The following is a 24154-nucleotide window of genomic DNA, read 5'->3' on the forward strand; positions in this document are numbered from 1 at the left end:
AAAAATTGGTTACAAAAAAATGGTTACTATAGTTACTGATGTTGTTGTTGTTTGCGGTAACAACAGAAGGGATATCGATCCATCGAGCAATCAATCAATAATGATGATGGTGGGGATGAAAAAAAAACCGTTAAACACACGTGCGTCACCGCATAAACACACACAGAGAGACAGAGGCTAAATGGTTAAAAAAAGAAATTATAATTCATTTGACAGCAAAAATGGAAACAAAAACCATTAGAAATTGATCCACTTGTGTGTGTGTGAATCGATAATAATGATAATCATTATCAAATGATGACAACAACAACAACAATCGAAAAACTATTCAGGTAAAAATTATACACGAAATGATAAACTTGACACGTGTCAACTTTTTATTTTTTTTATTCATTCATTATCTAACAAACAAAAAACAAACAACATTGATAATGAGATTTGGATCTCATGAGAAATTTCCAAAATCATAATGATTGTTTTGTTTCATTGAATTTCATGTTTTTTTTTTTTTTTTGGTTTTTTCGGTTTTGTTGTTTTTCGGATTTGGAAAAAAATTGAAAATTTTGTTTTGCTGTTTCCAAAAACCAGAAAATGGGGGGTTAATTTTCATAAGTCTGAAATCATTCTTGTTGTTCACAAAATTCTTTTCAGTTTTTCAAATTTTTTTTCTCGCCAACAATCATCATTCACATCATTAACAAAAACATTTTGTAAATTTTTCTTTTCTGGCCAAAGTTGAAGTGTGAAGTTTGAAAAATCGAGAGATAAGAAGATAATAAATGATGTGATGAATTTTTTTGCCACCACTTGTCCTGTCTCTCCCCCTTCGTCATCCTCTCTCCCCCCTCTTTTTGCATCTTTCAACCAACCAAGGAGAAAAAACCATACAAGTGCTATCCAGAAAATGAAGGGGAAAAAAATAGACGAATTCAACTTGACTTGTTCGTCCAGTAGGAAAACTTTTTTAAAAAAAGACCACCAACAAACTCTATGGAAAATAAAAATGTTTTATTTTTGATAAAACCAGCTAGTGAAATAAAAAAAAGTGAGAATAAAACAGTTAAAGGATTTTGTTTTTTGTTTTGTTTTGTTCAGGTTAATGATCAACACCTTTTCGATGATAATAATGGCTGTGGATGATAATTGAAACAAATGATGATGATGGTAGTCAGAAAATCTTTTTTTCCACCCCAGGTTTATTAAAAATAGATTCCAGTAATGATGATGATGATGAGAAACTACCAAAGAGAAAAATCAAATAAACAAATAAAGAAAAATTACATTTGAAACAAAAAAAGGTGAACGAAAGAACCGAAAGAACAAGGTGAAAGAAACCCAAAACGAAAAATTCATTACCAAATAGATCACCTATAGATTTTCTTTCGTTCTTCTTTCTCTGTCTGTCTAAGGCGTATAGAAAAGAGAAGAGAAGGTAAGAAAAATCAACATTATGATGTGATTTGCAGGTAAAATGTGTACAGGTAAATCGAACCAGGTGCGCAGGTAGAGCGGTGGGGGAAAGAAAAAAAATTATTTATGTTTTTTTTAGCAACCGGCAGAGAGAGAGAGAGAGAGAGAGAGAGAGAGAGAGAGAGAGAGAGAGAGAGAGAGAGAGAGAGAGAGAGAGAGAGAGAGAGAAATCAACAAGACAATTATCATAAAGATGATGATGATTAGATGAGTTGTTTTGTATTGTTTTTTTTTACTTTGCAGGTAAAAAAATGATGATGATTTAGACATGTTTTTTATTTCACTTGCTAGACAGCTTGGCTGCTTTTTTCTATAGTAAATCTTTTGTTTTTCATCCATCCATCATAGACTTTCTGTCTATCACAAAGAGTTCCTGATCTACTTAGCTTTGTGCAACAATTTTTTTTTATTTTCTACGTTGCTGATGTTGTTGTAATTTGTTATTTCAATCAACCATCATCATCATCACAACGGGAACAATTAATATTTTTTTCTTCTTTCTAAATTTGATTCAGAAAATTTTTTCCGAATTGAATTTGATTTGATGTGATGTGATGATGGGTCATCAAAGTTAAATTTTGATTTTTGATTTTTTTTCAGGGAAAAAATGTATGAATGGACAGTGCAGTGTTAATGTGATTTTTTGATCTAATTTTACTATTGCGAGTAAAATCAATTTAAAAAAAACATCAGAAACAAAAAAAATTATGACGGATGTAATCATCACTGAATGAATGAATGAATGATAGTAGTCGGTAGTAGTAATATTGGAATTCTCTCAATGAATTTTGGAGAAAAATTTTTTGGTTAATTAACAGTTGAAAAATCCATCTCTAGATTGAGAGGAGAAAAAAGTTTAAATTAACAAACGAAAAATCATCATCGTTTATGATAACAGAAACAGCAAAGAAAAAGCCAGAAACTTTATGGAAAATGATGATTTGTTAGCAGCAAGTTTGTTGATAAAAATGAACGAAAACAAAAAGAAGAATGATATTCAAGTCACATCGTCATCAAGTCAAACAAAATTCTCAAACGAAAAAATGAAAAAAAGTTGATTAATTCTTGGATGTTTATTTTTTTTCGATAGAATTATGAAATTCTATCAAGAATTTTTTTTTGCACCACTATAGAATCAATGTGTTAATTAAATAATTTCCGTATAGGCGCATTAACCCGCACACGCTGACACAAACACAAGAACAAATGAACCAAATTGGCACTGATTTAATGAATTCATTTGTGAACACCAAAAAAAACAAAAACAAAACAAAACAAAACGAAAAATGTACGTGTCAACCCCTCAGTAGATGGACGGGATAATTTAATCAATTTTTTTTGTTGAGAATATAAAAGGCGTCAAAAAAAACTAAATAACCATACGGTAAAATTTGTTATTAATTTGATTATCATTATCAAATATGGTTCTGTGAAGACAATTCATTTTCGTTGGTTCCATTCCATACAAATCAAAACTGTAAACAATCAATCAATCAATCAATCAAAATATTCATCCATTTGTTTCATTGTTTTTCGAAAGAAATCTTTTCGAAAAAAATCTGTATTTCGGAAACAATTCCATTCAGTTAATTTAAGCGGGTAATTTATTCCTAGCGAATGAATGAATAACAAAAAAAAATCCAACCACAACAACATCACAGGTGCCCACATTAATCGGTTATTTTATATATACATACACCCGGATAATTTCGGACAAAAAAAAGCGGGAAAAAAACGAGAATGAATGAATGAATAAATGGTTAATCTCTCTATTAGTTTTCTTGTTGGTTAAACAGTGAAAAACAAGTGAATTGTTTTTCATCATCAATATTGAAATATATCAATCATTCAGCCGAACCAGTCAGGAGAGAGAGAGAGAGAGAGAAAGAGAGAGAGAGAGAGAGAGAGAGAGAGAGAGAGAGAGAAAAAAATGATTGACAGATGTTTTGAGGTTTTTTTCACAAACCAGAATAATTGATTTGAATGGCAACCATATTAGTTTCAATTACAAAACTTTTTTTTTTGTCCAAAAATATCGAGAAAAGGTCGATGTTGATGAGGATGATGATGATAATAATGGAAAACCTTTAACATTTGAATTCCATAGAGAGAAATCCATATTGAAAAAATTGCCCTAAATTGAAATTCATTTCAGTTGTTCGTCGATTGGTCGTTGTGAATGTGTTGACAAACAATATATACACTGTACTTGAAAATTTTCCAATTCGAAAATTATCAAAGGAATTGAATAATCTGAATTGGGAGGCCATAATAATAATAAAATGAATGAATCCAAACAATATTTGAATGATGTTTGTGTGAAACATATTTTCTCTCTGCTTCTCTCTCTCTCCAAATGAATCATTTGTCGATGATCAATATGATCAATATGATCAATATGATCAATCAATCAAATCAAATTCATTCAATTTTCATTGGAAAAAAAGCTTAAATAATCTAAATAGAATGAATTATTTTTGGTTGTCGATTGGGGTGGGTGGTCTACTACATTGTTGATCAATTGGATCGAAATAGCCACATATGATGATGATCGTTGGGGGTTAAATGGTGATGAATGGATGAAAATTCCAACATAAAATCAATCAATTAATCAATGATGGAATTTATCATCAGGTGAAAAAATAAAATATTCACCTCATTCTCTCTCTCTCTCTCTCTCTCTCTCTCTCTCTCTCTCTCTCTCTCTCTCTCTCTCTCTCTCCTTCGATTGTTTTTTCCTCAAAAAAAAACATAAAAATTAATCAATCAAATTGATTGATTTTCTTTTTTTAGTTTTCACTACCATGAATGGTTCACACCAATTATCAACAAAGAAGAGTAGTTATCATCATCATCATCATCATTTGACAATATCGATTTAATCAATCGATGTTGTCGTTCATCATCATCATCATTGTCGATTTTGTTTTGTTTCGGAAATGTCATATTTTATGGTTCTTTCGCTATAGCTATAGCTATATGGCTCACACCCAATTTTCATCATATTATTATGTTTTTTGTTTTTTACCATGACAACATCTCTCTCTCTCTCTCTCTCTCTCTTCCTTCAAATGTCTGCCTGTGTAAACAAAATGAAATTTACAACAACAACAAAAACAAGGGAAAAAACTAACAACAAAAAAAAAAAAACAACAAGGGAAAAAAAAAGTCATGTAGGCCAATCATCATCATCATCAATCGATCGATGGGACAATTTCCGTAGAAAATTTTTTTTGTTTTTTCGAGAGTGAGAGAGGAAAAGAGAAACCAGAAACTAATCAAATAGCATCATCATAAAAAAAAATTTTAATTTGTGAAGACAAAACACACACACACACTAAACATCATTGACAGCTCACAATAATGTGTGAATTCTCTCTCTCTCTCTCTCTCTCATTTTATTATTCATTTTCTAGGCTTTTAAATCAATCGATTGATCAGGTAAGTTAATAGCTGTAAAAAAAATTCATTAGCTGTGAACAATCAATTATTGCCATTAATTTTGTTTGGTTGTTTTGCTTCTGCTTGCAACAAAAAATAAAAGACCATTTCAAAACATAGGTGGACATCGAATCGAAACACACAGGTAAAAAAACAGTGTGTGGTAGTTTGTCTACGTACAGTAGAGCAGTGATGCAGGTGTGCGGCCACCACCACCATCATCAACACCACCAAAAACATTATTATCATCAAGTTGATTGGCCCGACCATTACATACAAACAAACAAACAAATAAGGAAAACAACATAATTCATTATTATCGTCATCACTTTATTGACTACTATTTGAACATCGTTTTTTTCGTTGCTGATCATCGATTGCATAAAAAATTGAAAGAAAGTTTTGTGTTTTTTTCAACTTCTTTCTGTTCTCCGTGTGTCGAGAATGGTAAACAAATCATATCGTTTATCATTATAATGATTGGTTTGGTTTGGTTTGGTTGATTAGTTTTGATGACAACAACAGGAAACATTCATTGAATGGTCATGGTTATTACATCAAATTTTCAATAATATTGATGATAATCATCAATATAAGTGATGGGCGAAATACAGGATATCCAATATCGATTATTAGTGAACGAAAAAATCGATTGTCCAATTAATTAATCAATCAAGGAATGAATTGATAGTTTGCATCAAAACAATCGATTGTTTTTTCTACTATCGATATTTCCCCTCAAAAAAATTGATTGAAAATTCTGATGAAATTCTTTGATGATAAATCAGCAAAGAAAAAAAAATTTGCATATCCAAACAACCAACCAATCCAATCCAATCCATATTGCGCATCGGGAAAAACAAAAATCACAAAAGTTTTTTATTTTTATCAATCAAAAAAAACAACTTAATCTCTGTGTGTCATGTTTTTATCTACTCAAAGAGTCACCACCAACCACCAACACAACAGCCAAACCGATGATATCAATGTTTTTTCTATTTTCCTGGTTTTCTGGATAACCACCATCAACAACAACTGCACAACTTGGAAACCAGAAAAAGGAGAAAATTTCCTAGGAAATTTGCAATCCAAACTGAGAGAATAATAAAATAGAAAAATAACCAGAAAAACAAACAAACAAAACAAAATAGTTGAATGTTGATATCAAAACAACCAGAATTTGACTGAAAAGAAATAGAAAAAAAAAGGTTTACAAATCATGTATCATATCATTTTGGTAAACAAAACAAAAAACATTTTTCGGTTTCGTCCATCCATTTACGTGCTTGGAATTTGAATTTTTTTTTTTTGAAAATTTAAATTTTTTAAAAAAACCAGAGAACATTGAAAGCCAGAAAACATGGAATTTGAATCTCCGAGAATCGATCAATAATCTCCCAGAATCGATCTCAGTTCAGTTTTTGTTAACCGAAACAAATGTATCCAAAATGACAAGTAGATTCTGATTGATTTTTGGGTTCGCTCTCAAAGAATCCATTTCAAAAAAAACTTTGTAAAATCAAAACTTTTTTTTTTTTGTTACAAATTCTGAATGAATCAATCAATTTTCTAACCACACTATGTTTTAAATAATGTAATTTCATTTATAGAGTCAATTTCTTTCGAAAGTTTTCCAGGAAAACTTTCTTCATTTCAAGTCAGATCCATCTCTGTAATGTCATGGCGGCAAACCGAAAGAGAAATGTGTGTGTGTGTTTATATGGTAATGACGACGATGGTTAAACATGCATGGTTAACATGGTTGGTTGGTTGATGATGATGATAATGATAGCGGCAACACCAAGAAAATTAAAAAAAAAAAGGAGGAGAATTAGGTAGTAGTTGTCGGTTTAGTTTACTAAAATTGACAAAAGTTTTTGACAATTTCTCTATCAATATCCTCGGCTGCCATTAGAAAACCGCAAATCTGAATCTTGAAAATTTTGAATTTCAAAAGTTTCAAAATGGCGAGCATGCGCACATCGCTGAAAAACATGTTTACGTAATCAAAGTAATTTGTAATAATTTATAATTTGGAAAAAAAAACATCAAGAATAATAATCATTAATTGAAAATATGTTAATTAGATTTGATTGTAACATCTAAATCAAAAAAAAAACGAAAACAAAAAATTCATTTCAAAAAAATTTTTTTGAATATTCATTCAGTCAATCAACCGAGATTCGGCTGAAATTGAAATGAATTTTGGCTGCTGTTGTTGTTGTTGTTGTTTGGGGAAAAACAACAACAACAACAAAATTCAAATCGAACAGGAAATTTAAAATTCATGAATATTCTAGTCGTCGTCGTCGTCGTCGTCATTATTATCGTTTGAATGAATTCAATAAAATTGGGTGAAAATTGGTAATGATGATGAGAGGGGGCAGTGAGTGATCCATACATCAATGAATATTTAAATCAATCAAAAACGAAAAAACAAAAACAACCAACCATATGTGATGAACGATTCATCATCATATAATGTTGGCTTTGGCTTGCTTGCCTGCCTAAACTTTGGCTTTGGCTTTCCCTTACTCAAATGGTTTTAGCTGGGTTGGTTAATAAAACCCTGTGCCTTGAGCAATGTGAAAAATTTTTGCTAAATGAATTCAATTCTCTCTCTCACTACTCAAACATGGCATATCTATTCAGGCGAAATACATCCACGAATCCAAAATGAAAAATTCATGTCGAAAAGCTAATTGTTCGTCCACATACACATCAAAACACCCAAGAGATGCACGAATATAAAGTGAAAAAGTGATTGAAATAAATTTTTCTCAAAATAAAAAATAAAATGAAAAAAACGACAACAACTTGATCACTATAAAACATCTATGATGATCTGCGATATTTTCATGAAACTGCAGTACTTTTTTTTATTTGAATGATTGAAAATGAAATTGAAAAAAAAATACACACTTGGAACAATTCTCAATGATAATAACCAGGAAAGATGTTATTAAAAAATAATAGCTTCTGGGCATATCGTGTGTGTGTCTGTATTGGTTCTTTTTCTCATTTCATCAATGATGATGATGAGTTTCAACCCGCAGTATATACAATCGGTTATTAAGTGAATTGAATAAGGGTAAGAGAGAATATATTTTTCAAGCAGGATTTCGTGTAACTTAGAGGGTTAAATCGGTTTCAATTATGATGGATGACCAAAGAGTTGACCTGATCAAATGATAATGATGATGATCCATTCGATGATCAATCCTTTTTTTGTTTAGCCAGAAAAATATTTAATCCTTTCGTGGATTATCATTACACATTGGATGACCCCTTTGGATAATAACGGTTTTTTTAATAGTTTGAATCTCTGGGTATCTCTCTCTCATTGTAATCAGGAAATATGTTTGTTTGTTTGTTTGTCTGTCTTTTTCGGGGATAAATCATTATTCAAATTGATTGAATTTTTTCCTTGTTTCCTTGTATGCATATTTCATTCAAAATCAAATCATCAAATATCATCATCAACATTGATTGAATGAAATTGAAAATTGAATCAGAAAACAAAAAAAAATTGATTCAATCTTTGTATCTATGTTTTCTCGCATGTGAACCAGAGAAAAAAAATCAGCCCAAAGCAATAAAAATTCAAAGTTTTTTGCATGCAACCAAGGGTTAAAGAATCTTTCTGGAAAGAATCTCTATAGTAAAATTCTACAGAATCGATTGAAACAATGACGAAAGAAAAAGAATCTTTTTTCCAAGTCAAAGGTAAAGTTGAAACTTGGAAACTCGAAAACTGGAAAGCTCGAAAACAACAACGAAAACAGACAGAACAGAATAAAAAAAATTCAATCTGATAATTGAATTATCAAACAAACAAACAAAACAAAACAAAAGGATATCTTATCCAGCAACAGCAAATTGGTAAAAAAATATTCAATTGAATTTAATGATAAATTTGAATTCAATCAGTCGAAAATGAAATGAAATGAAAAAAAAATTCAATTCAATTAACCGAGAATGAATTGATCGCACCATTGAGAAAATCACAAACAAAAATAGACAAAATAGAACAAAATGAACATCGTTGAATCGTTGCTTCTGTTGTTCCATTCTATTCAATGGAAACAACAAAATGATAAACCCGAAAAAAACCGAATTAAAGATAATTGAATTTAAAACAAATTGATAATAATGATCATCATTATTATCAAATAAACCGATATAACGTAAAACGTAAACGCATCTTTTTTTTTAGAAAAAAACCCAGAATGAATGATGATTTTGCTACTAGTTTTTTTTTCAAAACATATGTGTTTATTGATAGACAAATTGATCATCTAAGAATGATTATTTATTTCGGGTGATGAAATGAAATGAATGAAAAAAAGAATGAAAATTCAAATTAGCAACAATAAAACCCGGGTATATCAATTGTGTTTCGGTTAATCGTTGTTTGTCGTTCGGGAAAGAGAAAGTTTTTTCTTCCTGGACCTTAAATGAAAAGCAAAAAAAAAAAAAAGAAAAACATTGAGCATGACCGAATCTATTGTTCGGTCGACAAATATCGGGTGTTTGTTTGGTGTGTGTGTGTGTGTGTGTGTTTGCATCAAACAAAATTAGAAAACATGAAAAAAAAATAACCAACCATTGAACCGACCAGGCAAAACAGAAACAGAAACAGAAAAGAAACAGCAAACTGCAAAAAACCAATTCAACCATGTTAATAAAAATTGTAAATTAAAACTTTACCGATGGTTGCTTGTTCGCTATAGCGAACGAGCAAATACGAAATGAAATGAAATGAAAAAGAAATGAAAAAGAAACGGGAAATAATAAAAATTGATAGCCAATAATGATGTTAACATTTTGAAAATCTATTTCTATTTCTACCCATATCGTTTGTACAATACACACACACACACACAGACAATGAAAATCATCATCATTATTAAACGATTGATACAATAGATTTTTTGTTTTCTTTGTGTTTTTTTTCATTGAATTTTTCGGTGATTGAATAGGATATCGATTCCTATTTGTGTGCGTGTGTCCGTCCGGATATATTACAAGTCTTAACAGAATTCTGTGATTTTCTCTCTCTTTCTCTGTTCTGAAATTCTGTAATTCTATGATTCTGCGATTTTTCGTGATTTTGTCATTCTGCGACGATGGTAGTGATGATGATACAGAAAAATTCATTTCATTTTAACGATGATGATGATGATGATGATGTTATGATGTTTTTTCCCCTCCTCTCTAACCCCCCCTCAAAAAAAGCCACAAAAACAAATTATTATTATTATTATTATTATTATTATTACAAATTTACACGTGAATAAAATCTTTTTGTAAATATTTAGTCACTTTCTATATCTATCTACATACAATGAATGTTTGGTTTTGTTTCAGGGTTTTGTGTAAATATCCTAAAATTGAAAATTCTGGCACACATGTGACATTCATGAATGTAAACTTTGCAATATGAAATGAAATGAAACACGTGCTTTCAATGTGCCGGTATTATTCTTTTTGCAGGCAATTCTTTATACCAGCCAGCAAATTCTGTTAATTTTCTTTATTACACCAAATTGGGGATGCATACAAAAACATTGAACAGAATAAAAAATTATTCAAGTGTCTGCACACGACCAACAAAACACACACCAACACATTTTGAATTCATTTGATTTTCAAATAGGAAGCAGAAAACAAAATCAGAATTTCTCCCCTCCTGTTAATAACACTAAGAATTTGCAGAGGGGGATGGAAATATAATAATAATGTTAATGGGAAAAAAAATGAAAGGCAAAGGAATAATAATTTTTACTTTTGCCTGATTCTTGTTTGACCAATCACACTATTAACACTATGGATGAATGTTGGGGATGCTAAACAAGAAAAACGTTTTGCTGCAGCATCCCTATTCACACACATCATTTTTTTTTCTCGCTGCTTTTGTTGTTGTTGCACGCGATAAAAACCTCTTGAAACCTTGAAAATTTCTGTATTTTCCTTTTTTTCATTACAAAAAAATAAGACCTCTTGAACATTCAGATTCACAGTTTTTTTTCTGGTTGGTTGTTGGATGTGGAAATTCTCACTATATAACCTTTCGTTTTTTTTGGATTCATTCATAGTCAGAATATTCTCTCACTTTTCAGAATCGAGAATCCAAAACAATAAAAACATGGAATTTGATTCTGCACTCTTAAAAACATCAAAATATTACATTCTCACACGGTATTTATGAAAATTTTTCTCTTGATCTTCATTCATTGATGATCTGCAAAACCAATTTATCACAAATGTCATACATCTGTCAAATTTTTCCCATTTATTTCATTCCATACTCCATACTTGATGTTATGTGTTCGACAAATGTTTTTCTTTTTGAGAACGAAAACATAAAAAACCAAAAATTCAACCTGTACACACTGACAACCAACCTAAATATAAATTGACAAGTTGAAAACTAACTACTAGCCTTTGGTGTTGTTGAAACAAGTTGTCAAATCTTTCAAGTCAATTGGTCAATTTTTGAATATTGGAACCGAGGTTCAAAGAAAATTAAAAAATTTTCCAAATCAATCCACGTGTGTTTCGATTGGAAAAAGCAGTAGAAGAAAAAAAAGAAGTTATTTTGAAACTTTGTTCGTTCGTTTTTTTTTTTGCAGGTGAACCAAAAACAGTTCCAGGATCAACTTTTATATCCCAGGTAATACAGTAACAACAACAACTAGCAAAAAAAATGCCTGCAGGTGATCTTTACATTTTTCTTTCATTCATTCGCCATTCGAGCTTTATTCTTATATTGCAGGTGTTGATTAGATAAATTTCTTACCTTTTTTCAATCTCTCTCTCTCTCTCTCTACTTGTAATGTCTAAATATGTACAAAAAACAGCAACATTCTATTGCAATATTGCTCTCTTTTTTAATAGTTAGGCTAGGTATGTCATCATCATTATGTCCAGGTTCAGATTATCATTTGCTGCTGCTGCTGCTGTAAAAAAGAATTTACAGGTGTCGTCGAATTGTAAGAAATTCTTTCATTATCAATATTTTTTGATCAAAAAAAAAAAATTCGTTTTGGTTGTTTTTTTCAGGCAAAAAAGAAAGGAAAAAACTTTTCCAGAAAAATCCCTTTACAAAAAAAAAAAATCCAAAGCAGTTTTGTCTTCAAACACCCAGATTACATAATAATAACTGAAAGCAAGGCGAAATTCTGCCAAAGTTTTTCGTTTTTTTTTTGGACAAACAGATTCTGTGCCCTTCATAATACACACACACAGTGGACATTATCATCAGTATCAATTCTGAAATTGAAAATTCTTGTTTTGGCTAATAGCTATAGCCAAAACAGAACAGAACAGAATCGGCGTGTAGCAACGAGAAACACCCCTATCAAAAAAGAAAATCCTAGATTCCCCCCCCCCCCGAGAAAAAATTCTATAAGGCATCATCATCATCGTCCATTTTTGCTTTCCAAGAAACTTTCCAAGAATTTTCTTTTTTTCCTTTCAAAATTCTTCTTCTTTAGTTTGCTGCTGCTTTCATCATCATTTCATTTCTTTCATCATCATCATCGACATCAACAGGGGAAAAAAACACCCCTCACTACAACCAGCAACCAGCCACCCAGAATTTTATATTTGGCCTAAAAAAAATTCTATAAACCAAAAGCAAAAACGAAAAAAGAGAAAGAAAAAGAGAAAAAGATTCAGGCAAACATAAACGATAAAATGGAGAGAGAGAGAGAGAGAGAGAGAGAGAGAGAGAGAGAGAGAGAGAGAGAGAGAGAGAGAGAGAGAGAGAGAGAGAGAGAGAGAGAGAGAGAGAATGGAAAAAACGATGCATTTGCGTGAGTTTCATTTTCATTTTCATCATTCAATTCGCTCATTGCCATCACAAACAAAGAATGATGATGATGATGATGAAAAGCAAGCAAGCAAGCAAAAAAACGAAACGAATAAAAACTCGAATGTAAATATTGACACAAGTTTTTTTTTCTCTGTTCAATGGTGATGATGGTTATGATGATGATGATGGCGATGATGGTGATGATGATGATGGCGTAAAGACCTTTCCCAATAGGCAAAAAAAATCTTCTCTATATTTTTTTTTTTTCATTTCGTTCAATCATCAAATGTTGTCGTCAAAAAATGTTTCGGTTGATATTTCTACAGAATATACACACACATAGTGTGTATTTAGTTTTGTTGTCGTTATCGTTGTTGTTGTTGTCCAAAAAAAAAAAAAAATGGGAAATTTTCTGATGACAACGACAACTTTCTCTCTCTCTCTCTCTGGCCTAGATCATTTGTCGAAAGAAGAAAAAAAAAATTTGTTCCATCGTTATCGCTGTTGATAATGTTGTTGTCGTTGAAAATGATGGTTGACATTTTTTTTGTTTGTTTGCTTCGTTTCATATTAAAAACTTTGTTCTTTCATTCTCTCTCTTTCTGTGTGTATGTGTTGTCACTTTTAGTGATGTTTTTCATTCATTCGTTTTTCGCCTATATTCTCTCTCATTTATTATGGGCGACATAAACAACAACAACAACAAATTGTGCGTGGCCAATGATTCTATCTCTCTCGGTGTGTGCATTTGCATCATGTTTCTGGAAAGTTTTTTCTTCCACCGGAAATTCTATTCGAAAAACTTCCGGCAAGTTTTTCTTTTGTTATTGAAAAGGGGAAAAGAAATGACCAGAAAACAAATATTAAAGTTTTTTTTTCGCGACTATTTTAACACAGATTTATTATATATGGTGATGGCAACCATGACCAATAATTTTCATTTTTTTTTGCATCTAAACACCACCACCATTAACACTGTGATAATGGCTGCCGTTTGATAATCACCGTCGATAATCTGGTCAAAAAGAAGAACGAATTTCTGGACAAAAAAGAACGAATTTCTATTTTCCATTCGGTCAATATTTTTGACCTTATTTTTATTGAACTGAAATTATTTTCAATCAATAAGCAATACGTAACCGAATCTGTTGATGATGGTTATCATCATTCATTTCGATTCTTTCAACAAAAAAAAAATCCGAAATTTGATTGTCAATTGATACACACACACATCGACTGACTACTGCAGTAGATATAGTTTTTGTCTAATAATGTCACGCAATATTTTTTTGAAATGACACAATCTACAATCGACTATATCGTTGATCAAAACAAGCAGAAAAATATATGAAAAAAGCTAATCAAGTTTATTACAATTAAATCATCAAGATTGTCAGAATTGTTGTATTGGACAATTATTAATCGTAATCTGAATGGTGGGAACATTCAATAATCATGATCATAATAAAAAACGAATTTCGGAATCATTTTTTCTATTCATCACGGAACCAAAAAAAACTATGATGATCATATCGATAACCATTCAGCACACACACAGGCAAATTTCATTATTTTACTTTTTATTCGACGAAAATGAAAAAAGACAAGATACGAATGATTACTGGATAAATGAATGAATGAATCGGAGGAGAGAATTAGTTAGAATCAAGCAAGCAAACAAGAAAGAAAAAAACTTGAAATTCAAATTCAATTTCAATCTAAATGATGATGAGGAACCCAGATTTTTTCCTGGAACACACACAGAACATGGAACAGGATTTATTTATATGAAAAAAATCCAAATACACCAAAGTAATAATAATAATAATGAAACATATGGGGTTCAAATAGCCAAAGAAGAAAGAAGAATAATTCGTTAATGTCAATCATCAACAATATGGAAAATGTTTTTATCAAATACAGAAAACTAATGAATTGTCGCAAAAAGAATGAAGGAAATAATAATAATAATCTTCTGAAACTTCTGTATTTTGTTTCATGTTTCATTGATTTTTTTTTTTTTTTTTTTTTTGGTTTTCAGGAAATCACTGTTGTGATCAAACACAGAATAGAGATTTAGAATTAGATGGGCAACAAACAATCGATTGTAGCGAGTGAGCGAGTGAGAGGATATATCGATATAAACGATTGTTTTTGTTTTTGTTTTGAAACATAAGGCGCTAAAAATGATGATGATGATGATTGGTAGTTTTGGTTGTCAGTTTTTTATATTTGAAAAAAAAACTTAAATCTCTGTACACTTTGTTTTTAATACTTTGTACGATAAATGTGTGTGTGTGTGTTCCAGGATCACCCCATACCATATCAATTGACAGGATTAAATATTCGAATTCTCTCATTCTGTTTTGATCTTTTTCAATAAATATAAGGCACACATACACACAACACAGACCCAATAGAGTAGAATTAGAATTCAAATGGCCAGATGAGTGTTTTTTTTTGTATCGAAAATCAGAATTTCCTCACTTTTTCGAAATTCTCTCTCTCCCCCTCATCATTATATGCCACCCGAATAGAAAAAAGGATGATCTGATTATAACGGAAAAATGAATGATAATGACACATTATTAGCCTGCCACACACACTCAAACACACATTTATCGATGATTTTTAATGAATGCAAAATCACGCTTCACAATAATAACCCAACAACAATGGAAACGACAAAGAATTACCATTTTGACTGAAAAACGAATAATAATAATAAAAAAAACAAAGCAGAATTGGCTATTATCCAATGTCCAGTGTGTGTATGTATGTGTTAAATGACAAAAATTATCATCTTCTTTTTTTTCCAGCTAAAAGCATGATGCATCCATAATAATAAATCAGGTGAAATGCATCGAATGATAATAATAATGGTGATGATAGTGAAAATCCTCACCAATTGAAAAGTATTATCCCGGATATATTTTTTTCAAGAATGAATGAATGAAACATACTTGAAAACAGAGAGAGAGAGAGAGACCAGGATTCTTTCCTCCCCGGATGATAAATTCGTTTTTTGTTGTTGTTGTTGTTGCATCATATATGGAGCCATAATAAACGATGATTATTATTATTAGTCGATTGACAAATTTTTGGTTGTCGTTTAAATGAAGAATCCGTGATCCGTGTTTTTATTTTTCGAATGGTTAATGGGTGGGTGGAAATAGCCAAAACAAAGAAAAATTTTTGGGGCCAATTTCATCGCTTCATCGATCATCATCATTTTTATTAAAAGAACCGGGAACATTTTGTTATTTAACAACAAAAAAAGGGCACATATTTGTGTATTGTGTGGAAAAAACCTTAAAACTTAATTAAAAATGTAAATCCGATTTTAAAACAGTTTTTTTCAAATGAAAATCTAATAAAATGAAAAGAATCGAATGTTAAATGAATTGAATTGAATTTTGGGGGGAAAAAAACCTTTGTTCATCGATATGGATGAATGAATTTTTTTCGTTTTGTCATTCTTTTTCTATTATTCAAATGCAGATGAAAACAAAATGACCATCGTCGATGTTTTGAATGATTTTTATTTTAATTTTTTGAAAAAATTTTAAAAAATTTCAAAATTAACAACAAAAGAAAAACGCGGAAATTGTCGAGTGAAAATTATAGAAATTTTATTGCCATCTGGTGGTTTTGAAGAAAACATATTGTGTACTGTATTTTATGAATAATGTTTTGAGTGATTGTTTTTGTTTTGTTTTGATTTGTTTAATTCTGACCGAAAAAATCTTTATCTTTCGTAAAATTTTCAACAAAAACCCGAGAAAATCATGGATCAATTAAGAAAAGAACGTGAATTGTTTATGAAAAAAGCATTTGCATTGCCTGTGGTGGAAAAACGTAAACAACAAGATGATAATAATGATAAAAATAATGATACATCATCATCAGCTAAAAGAAAACGATTTGAATCATCATCGGCTAGTTCAAGAGATTTTTTCCCAACAAAATCATCCGTACCATTGCATAATTTTTCCATTCTAACAAAGATAGTTAATTCAATGAAAGATCGTTATCTAAATGGTGATTCTGAAGCATTAACATTCGATGAATTATTGGATGAAACAAATCAATTAGATTTAAGTCCCCGACAAAAACAATGGTTATTAACCGAAGCATTACCAGATAATCCACGTATAAATATTAATGATAATGGTAAATATTCATATAAACCAATATTTAATATAAGAGATCGTAAATCACTGATACGATTATTGGAAAAATATGATTCACGTGGTTTGGGTGCAATATCCTATGAAGATATTAAAGAATCATTACCAAATGCTGATAGAATTATAAAATTTTTATCGGAAAAAAATCAATTAATTGTAATCACTAGGCCGGTTGATAAGAAAAAAATATTATTTATTAATAATTTATCATTAAGTTTCAATGTTGATGAAGAATTTCAAAAAGCATGGCGTTCAATAGCAGTGGAAGGAATGGATGAAACAAAAATTGAAGAATATCTTAAAAATCATGGCATAAGCTCAATGCAAGATATGAATATACGTAAAACAATACCAATACAAAAACGTAAAGATAATAAAAAACGTAAATCAAATTTCCGTAAATTAAATAATCATTTGGATGGTTTATTGGAAGATTATAGTGATAAACAGTCATAAAATATGTTTGTTTTTTTTCGAAATATCTTCCTGTGATATTAATCAATCCAAATTCACTATTGATTGATTGTTTTACATTTTGGCATTTCATTACAAAATGCTTCATAAATATTTGCAGCAAAACATGTTAAACTATCTGAACAAAGTAAATATTGTACCAGTAATGCATTACGATTATGTTTTTCTTGTTCACAAAATTCGTTAATCATTTGATTATTATCTTTATTATGACCACCATCATTATCATCATCATCACTATTATGTACTTGTTGCCATATTAATGGTAATAATTTAATTAATAAAATATTAATCTGATGTGGATTAATAAATGAACGTTGTTCCATCATTGATTTGTTTGCTGTTGATAATGATGATAATGATTGTTGCTTTTGTCGTTCAAATTGTATAAAACATTCATTAATAAAATCAAATAGATTTGAATAACCAATATCGATACAATTCTCTAAGACCATACGAAAATCTGATAATTTTGTTATATCAATCATTTCATCAATAAATTTGGTACATGCTTTATATTCATTTAATATTTTGTTGTTGCTGAGATTTTCATTATTATCAATCGATTCGTCATTATCGTTAAATGATTGTCGTTCCAAACGATAAACAATAAGTACATTTTCTTCAATCAAACGTTCCATTGATTCATTCCAATTGAATTTAATTTCATTAAAATTTTTCAATAAATCTTTCAATGTAACATTGTTGGTTATTTTTAAATTTTTAAATGATTTTTTTACTAATATCCGAACATTATCCACTAAATGTTCGATACCATTTTGATGAAAATTTTTCATTAAACCGATAAACATATAATAACGTGATGTAGTATCTTTGAGTAGATTTCCGCCGCTCATTACCGTTGTTGATTGATTGATTTGATTTTCATGATACATAACACCCGATATCATTGATAATTGTACACGAAGATATGTAATAAGAAATGCAATTGAATAAATTTCAGCAATAATATAGGTAAATATTTCAATTTTCAATTCTTCGTAGTATTTTAGTTGCTCGGATGGTGACTGAAATTAAGAAAGTAAAAATGAAAATTTTGTTTACAATTTTTTACAAATATACTCACCAAATTATTCGATTGTGCTTCCTTAATTTGTTCCAATAATTTTACAATATTAAACATTTCTTTCAAACGTTTTATTAATAAACCAAATTGTTTATTAGCCATATTCGTACCGATATTTAATGCATCATCAAAATATGTACCTTTTTTCCTTACTTCAGAAACAAAATTTCTTGATTGTGAATTTTGCCATTGTTGTTCAAAATTGGAAAAATATTTTCGTAAACCAATAAAACCAACAATCGCCGATGTTGTAAAGAATATTGTTTTTTTATTATTTTTGATAAAATTCCAGGTTGATTGCATTTTCGGTTGTTGGAAAATTCGTTCGCTCAAGGTACAACAGTATTCGTGTCAAAATGAGGAAAAAATATTGATTTTTGCGATGAAGATGAGTGTTTGGGTTTTTCTATTGAGGGAATTTCTTCTTTTCTTCTTTGCCGTCGTCTTCTTCTTCAATTTAATGACACAATACCTTTTCGGTGTGGTGCATGCAGGGATGATGAGATGCTTTGTGTGTTTGTGATGAACAACAACAATACAAAATATGCAAATGTTCAACAGGTTTTTTTTTATTGTCAAAATTTTTTGAAAAAAAAACAATGTGTCCTGTCATTTATGAATGGACATTTGTTTCGCGAGTGATTTTTTTTTGATTTTTGATTTTGATTTTTTTGTTTTTTTTTTGATTTTTTTGTTTTTTTCAAATTTTAAAATTTTGTTTCAAAATTATAAGAAAAGTAATAATGCCTGTTTATGATACATTACAATCGGAAAAAAATCCAGTCATATTTGAATTCGGTACTGCATATACAAAATGTGGTTTTACATCCGAACCAAGTCCACGTGCTATAATTTCAAGCGAAATTTATTTAAATTCAATTGATAAAGTTTGTTTTGTTTTTTCGTTATTAAATTCTTGTCATGGTTAACTTTTGTTTTTTCTCATACAGACCTTGCGTATTTTCCAGATTAAAGATGTTGATCTGCTAATACAGGCACTGGAAAAATTCATCCAAATGATTTATTTCAAATATTTGGCTGCCAATCCTAAAGATCGTCGTGTAGTTATTGTTGAATCAATATTTTCGGAAAAAATTTTTCGTCAACAAGTTGCCGAAGTTTTCTTCAAACGTTTCAATGTTCCATCGCTTTTATTCGTCCCGAATCATGTAGTGGTTATGGCAACATTAGGTATCAACACTGCATTAGTATTTGATATTGGTTATGCTGAAGCAATAGCTATACCAATTTATGAAGGTATTACCATACTTGATTCAGTACAATTTGCACCATTAGGTGGTAAATCACTTCATCTTCGTATAATGGATGAATTAATTCGACGAAAACCAACATTCCATCAAGATGGTGAAAATGTTGAAATAAATGAAACAACTATTGATGAATCGAATCTTGAAGATATTATTTTTCGTACTTGTTTTGTAACAACATTCGAACGTGGTTCACAATTAGCACAACAAAAACTAACCAATAAAGATGAAGAAGAATCAACCGATGATGATGATAGAATTCAATGTTCAATAAAACGACCACCACCATCAGTACGTTATCCATTTGGTGGTAATAAATTTCTTCAAATTCCCGGTTCATTACGTGAATCTGTTTGTGAAGTTTTATTCGAAATGTATGGTGAAGAACATACATTAGCTACATTGATTATTGATTCAATATTAAAATGTCCATTAGATTGTCGTCGTCGTTTAGCACAGAATATTGTATTAATTGGTGGTACATCAATGATATCTGGCCTAAAACATCGTCTTTATAAAGAAATTGAATATCTAACAACCAAAAGTGAACGTTATAAACCGATAAATTTTTCAAATGATTTTCAATTTCATCAATTACCATGTAAAGAAAATTATGCTAGTTGGTTAGGTGCTTCAATTTGGGCTACTACCGATTTATTATCAATGAGATCAATAACAGCCGAACAATTTGTAAAAAATAATGATACTATTAGCGATTGGTCGAATTTTGATTTTTTAATATCACCAACAACGTGAAAGAAAGAACATCATTATTGTTATTAAAAATTGTGAATTTAAAAAAAATTTATTTATAATTTATTTTCTAATCTTAAACCATGAATTTTCTAACAATGATGTTGTTGACATTCTTTTATTAACATCATATTCTAATGTTTTTATTAGAAATTTTTTAACATCCTCAGATAATTTATTTGAATTTTTAAATTGTAAACATCTATGTTTATCATCAGCTTTTACATATGGTGTATATGGTAGATAATTTGTTAATACAATATAAAGACAAACACCAAAACTCCAAATATCCGCTACGATTGGATTATATGGTATATGTGCAATAATTTCTGGTGCTAAATATGGTAATGATGTTGCCATTATTGTATCAAAATTATTTATATCACCAACTAATATTGTATATGTATAATCAGATAATATTGGTTGATGATTATCATCGATTAAGATATTTTCCAATTTCAGATTACGATGTGCAACTTTATTCTGATGCATATGATTCAATGCTTTTAATATTGTTTTAAATAATGGTCGGGCATAATATTCATCCAATGATTTTTTATTTGGATTATTTGAAAATAATAATTGTGCTAGATTACCATAACGGTGATAATCATGTAAAATATAAAGTATTTGACCAGATAAAAACATTTCATAAACACGTACTAAACGATCTTCAGTACATAAACGTTCATATGGTAAACTACGTTTTATTATTAATGCTGACATTTTTTCCAATTCTGTTCGTAAAAATACTTTTATTGCTATATTACGTTGTGTTGGTGTATGTTTACCAACAAATATCCAACCATTTGGTCCGGTAAATTGTGTTGATGATAAATGTATATTTCTATTCAATAATTCCTTTGCAATTATATTACGATCGATTATATCTTTGTTGTTGTCATTGTTGTTGTTATTGTTTGTTTGTTTATGTATTTGTTGTGTTCTTGTTTTTGATTTTGATGTTGATGTTGATACAAATGATGATGATAATGGTTCGGGCATATGTATTACTGTTGTTGTTGTTGTTGGTGTTCTTGATGGTATCGATGTTTTTCGTTGTTGACGATAACCACGATATTTTCGATGCAAAGACATTTGTAGCGATACATAATCATCATAGGCTTTATTAAAATCGCTCATATTTTTTTTTAATTAAAAAAGATTAAAACAAATTCATATTTGTAATTTTTCAATGATTTTTATATACATTTTTAAATTTAATTTAAAAGAATTTTTTACAACAAATTAAATTAATTTCAAATAGTTGTTGTACGTTTATAGATTGATGAAACTAATGTGGCTAATAAACCGGCCGGTTTTTCCACCGAAGGATCTTCAAATTTAAGATCCGGTATATTGTTTTCAATGAAATCAAAATCCTGTTCAAAATCTTGTCCAATATTTTTTGTATCATCATCAATCATCATCACCGTTGCTAGATTATCAATTGTTTTATGTTTTGGTATACGAATTCTATCATCATCATATAATAATTCATTATGTATCATACGGAAAATATTTTGACGAATTTCCAAATGATTATAATCACTACAAGTGTTTTTTTTTAAATATTAGATAAGATGAAGAGAAATTAAAATCAAAAATCAAACATACGAATTTGTTTGTCGATTAATAGCAACATCCAATGCAAGTTTTATATTGCGTATCGATTGTTTTGGTCGTAATTCATAATTATTATTATCAACACGATACCAACAACATAAAAACATAATGTTTGTATTTAATCGTGCAATTTTTCGTTGAAATTGTTCTCTTTTCATTCGTTTACATGTTAATTCACTATTGGAGAAAAAAATAATGATGGTTAAACAAATGGCTAATGGTTAATAATGTAATTTCTTCACCTGAATAGAATTTTTTTCGGCAAATGAATTCGACAAATAAATGCAAACAAATTTGTTAAATAACATAAATATGATAAAGCAGACATAATACGACGATGATCATCACGAAAACTATTATCACCAAGATCTAAATATTCGATTGCATTTGTATGAGTACCGGCTAAATTGATTTTATATAGAGACAAAAAAAACATTGATTAAATCAAATTCACTTTTCATTAAGAATTTACCTTCATAATTTTCATTCAAATCGATCCATGAATCAACAATTTTATAACGTATTAATTTAGTCGTTGATTCAGTTTTCTTTTTGATTGTTTTATTTGCCACAGAATTATTATCATCATCATCGTTATCATCGATAGCACAATCAAGCAATGGTAATGCTTCAGAATCATTATCATTACCAACAAGTTTAATTTCATCATCATCATCATCGAAATGTTGTAGTTGTTGTTGATTGTTGTTGTTATTATTAGTTGATGATAAGAAAACATTTTCTTTGATTGTAAATACAAACATTGTTAATTGTTTTAAACGTTTTTGTATCAATAAATTCAATTCATTTTGAATTGAATATTTTTGTCTATGAATATTATTTTGATTATAATTAAATTTTGCTAAATTATTTTTACAATAATTTAACTTATTTTTAATATCAATCTGTTTTTTCTGATAAACAAAACGTTCACGTTCATATTTATTTAATAATTTTTTCATATCATTTATAATTGATTGTTTTTCATTCATTATTTCTTTCATTGTACGTATGTTACGTTCAATTTCGTTGATTTTGATTAACTGTGTGCGTAAATCAAAGTAAAAATTGATTAATACAAAGAAATTTCCAGAAATGAATAGATAAAACTTACCATTGAATTTTTGGCAACATCATTTTTCAAAAAAATTTCCACATCATTACAATCACTTAACTGTTGTTCTTTAAGTTTAATAAATTTTAATTTTTTATCAGCAAAACGTTCTAGGAAATTTTTTTTCGAATGTGTAAAATCACCATTTCGTATACAATTTGAACAGAATAATTTTTTCATTTCTTTTAAACATATTGGACATTTAAATAAACGATTTATTGTTGTTGGTTGATGATTATCATTATCATAATCATAATGATGATGATAATGTTTTTGTTGTTGTTGCTGTTGTTGATCCATTAGAAAATTATTAAATTGATCGATCGATAATTTAGAAATATCAATTTGATTTTGATGATGATGATGATGATGATTTATAAATTTTGAAATTTGAATATTCATTATTTCATCATCATCGTCATTGTCATTATTGTTGTCATTATTATAATCATTATCACAATTAGAATCGCCATCGTCATCACCAAGTGTTAATCGACTAAATCCAGCCATCATATATTTATTATTACTTTGTTTATCAATATTTACAATCAACGATTCATCATCACCGTCATCATCATAACAATAATCATTTGGCTGATGATTATTCATCGTGTCTTTAAAATGATAATAACGATAACGATGAAAAAAAAGAAAAAACAAATTACGTTTCGAATATTCGAACCATTGAATAACCATAACAACAACAACAACAAAAAGATCACGTGATCGAATTTTTTTTCCAGGGTTGTCAATAAACGACGTAATCTTTTGAATTTAAAAAAAAAAAAATTATTGTTTTTTTCAATAAAAAATCAATCTTGGTTTTTTTTTAAAATTTTATTCAGTTTTTCTTTTTTACATAAATCAATGAATCCAACGAGAGAAAATCAATTACGACAAAGCGAAAAAAAA

General features: G+C 29.4%; 5 protein-coding genes and 1 long non-coding RNA gene across 6 annotated transcripts; 2 read left to right on the forward strand and 4 right to left on the reverse strand.

Moving 5' to 3' along the window:
• Positions 1 to 491: 491 nt before the first annotated feature.
• LOC142645675 (uncharacterized) lies at positions 492 to 2047 on the reverse strand. Its single transcript, XR_012846749.1, has 3 exons — positions 1357 to 2047; positions 1111 to 1238; positions 492 to 1027 (listed from the first exon to the last, which is right to left on the reverse strand). It is a non-coding gene; the product is annotated as an uncharacterized LOC142645675 (long non-coding RNA).
• Positions 2048 to 16414: 14367 nt separating this feature from the next.
• Positions 16415 to 18094, forward strand: TfIIEbeta (transcription factor IIEbeta). The gene has a single exon (XM_027347222.2). It carries the CDS (start codon positions 16519 to 16521, stop codon positions 17374 to 17376), a length of 858 nt encoding a protein of 285 aa, XP_027203023.1. The 5' UTR covers positions 16415 to 16518; the 3' UTR covers positions 17377 to 18094.
• On the reverse strand, positions 17093 to 19087 carry Pex3 (peroxisomal biogenesis factor 3). Its single transcript, XM_027347221.2, has 2 exons — positions 18482 to 19087; positions 17093 to 18422 (listed from the first exon to the last, which is right to left on the reverse strand). Exons 1-2 carry the CDS (start codon positions 18782 to 18784, stop codon positions 17433 to 17435), a joined length of 1293 nt encoding a protein of 430 aa, XP_027203022.2. The 5' UTR covers positions 18785 to 19087; the 3' UTR covers positions 17093 to 17432.
• A 37-nt stretch (positions 19088 to 19124) lies between these two features.
• On the forward strand, positions 19125 to 20961 carry Arp10 (Actin-related protein 10). The gene is made up of 2 exons (XM_027347215.2): positions 19125 to 19368; positions 19432 to 20961. The coding sequence occupies exons 1-2, from the start codon at positions 19225 to 19227 to the stop codon at positions 20503 to 20505; spliced, it is 1218 nt and encodes a 405-aa protein (XP_027203016.2). The 5' UTR covers positions 19125 to 19224; the 3' UTR covers positions 20506 to 20961.
• Positions 20566 to 21645, reverse strand: LOC113796921 (uncharacterized). The gene has a single exon (XM_027347216.2). It carries the CDS (start codon positions 21643 to 21645, stop codon positions 20566 to 20568), a length of 1080 nt encoding a protein of 359 aa, XP_027203017.2.
• Positions 21646 to 21683: 38 nt separating this feature from the next.
• Positions 21684 to 23970, reverse strand: Atg14 (autophagy related protein 14). Its single transcript, XM_075822636.1, has 5 exons — positions 23243 to 23970; positions 22601 to 23171; positions 22371 to 22530; positions 22120 to 22305; positions 21684 to 22053 (listed from the first exon to the last, which is right to left on the reverse strand). Exons 1-5 carry the CDS (start codon positions 23936 to 23938, stop codon positions 21762 to 21764), a joined length of 1905 nt encoding a protein of 634 aa, XP_075678751.1. The 5' UTR covers positions 23939 to 23970; the 3' UTR covers positions 21684 to 21761.
• Between the last annotated feature and the right edge of the window lie 184 nt (positions 23971 to 24154).

This window comes from Dermatophagoides pteronyssinus, unplaced genomic scaffold, assembly GCF_027571235.1.
Source record: "Dermatophagoides pteronyssinus isolate colony J.1.1.1.1 unplaced genomic scaffold, Derpt_VIB-CSIC_2022.12 sq0018, whole genome shotgun sequence".
Taxonomy (NCBI): Eukaryota; Metazoa; Arthropoda; class Arachnida; order Sarcoptiformes; family Pyroglyphidae; genus Dermatophagoides; species Dermatophagoides pteronyssinus.

What these genes read in the sequence shown, in the direction of transcription:
- TfIIEbeta (XM_027347222.2), top strand. Translation starts at nt 16,519, where the DNA reads ATGGATCAATTAAGAAAAGAACGTGAATTGTTTATGAAAAAAGCATTT.
- Pex3 (XM_027347221.2), bottom strand. Translation starts at nt 18,784, where the DNA reads ATGCAATCAACCTGGAATTTTATCAAAAATAATAAAAAAACAATATTC. An exon ending in AAGCACAATCGAATAATTTG is followed by an intron (nt 18,423 to 18,481) that starts GTGAGTATATTT and finishes TCTTAATTTCAG; the next exon opens with TCACCATCCGAGCAACTAAA.
- Arp10 (XM_027347215.2), top strand. Translation starts at nt 19,225, where the DNA reads ATGCCTGTTTATGATACATTACAATCGGAAAAAAATCCAGTCATATTT. An exon ending in ATTTAAATTCAATTGATAAA is followed by an intron (nt 19,369 to 19,431) that starts GTTTGTTTTGTT and finishes TTTCTCATACAG; the next exon opens with ACCTTGCGTATTTTCCAGAT.
- LOC113796921 (XM_027347216.2), bottom strand. Translation starts at nt 21,645, where the DNA reads ATGAGCGATTTTAATAAAGCCTATGATGATTATGTATCGCTACAAATG.
- Atg14 (XM_075822636.1), bottom strand. Translation starts at nt 23,938, where the DNA reads ATGGTTATTCAATGGTTCGAATATTCGAAACGTAATTTGTTTTTTCTT. An exon ending in TTTGAATGAAAATTATGAAG is followed by an intron (nt 22,531 to 22,600) that starts GTAAATTCTTAA and finishes AAATCAATTTAG; the next exon opens with CCGGTACTCATACAAATGCA. An exon ending in ATTAATCGACAAACAAATTC is followed by an intron (nt 22,054 to 22,119) that starts GTATGTTTGATT and finishes AAACACTTGTAG; the next exon opens with TGATTATAATCATTTGGAAA.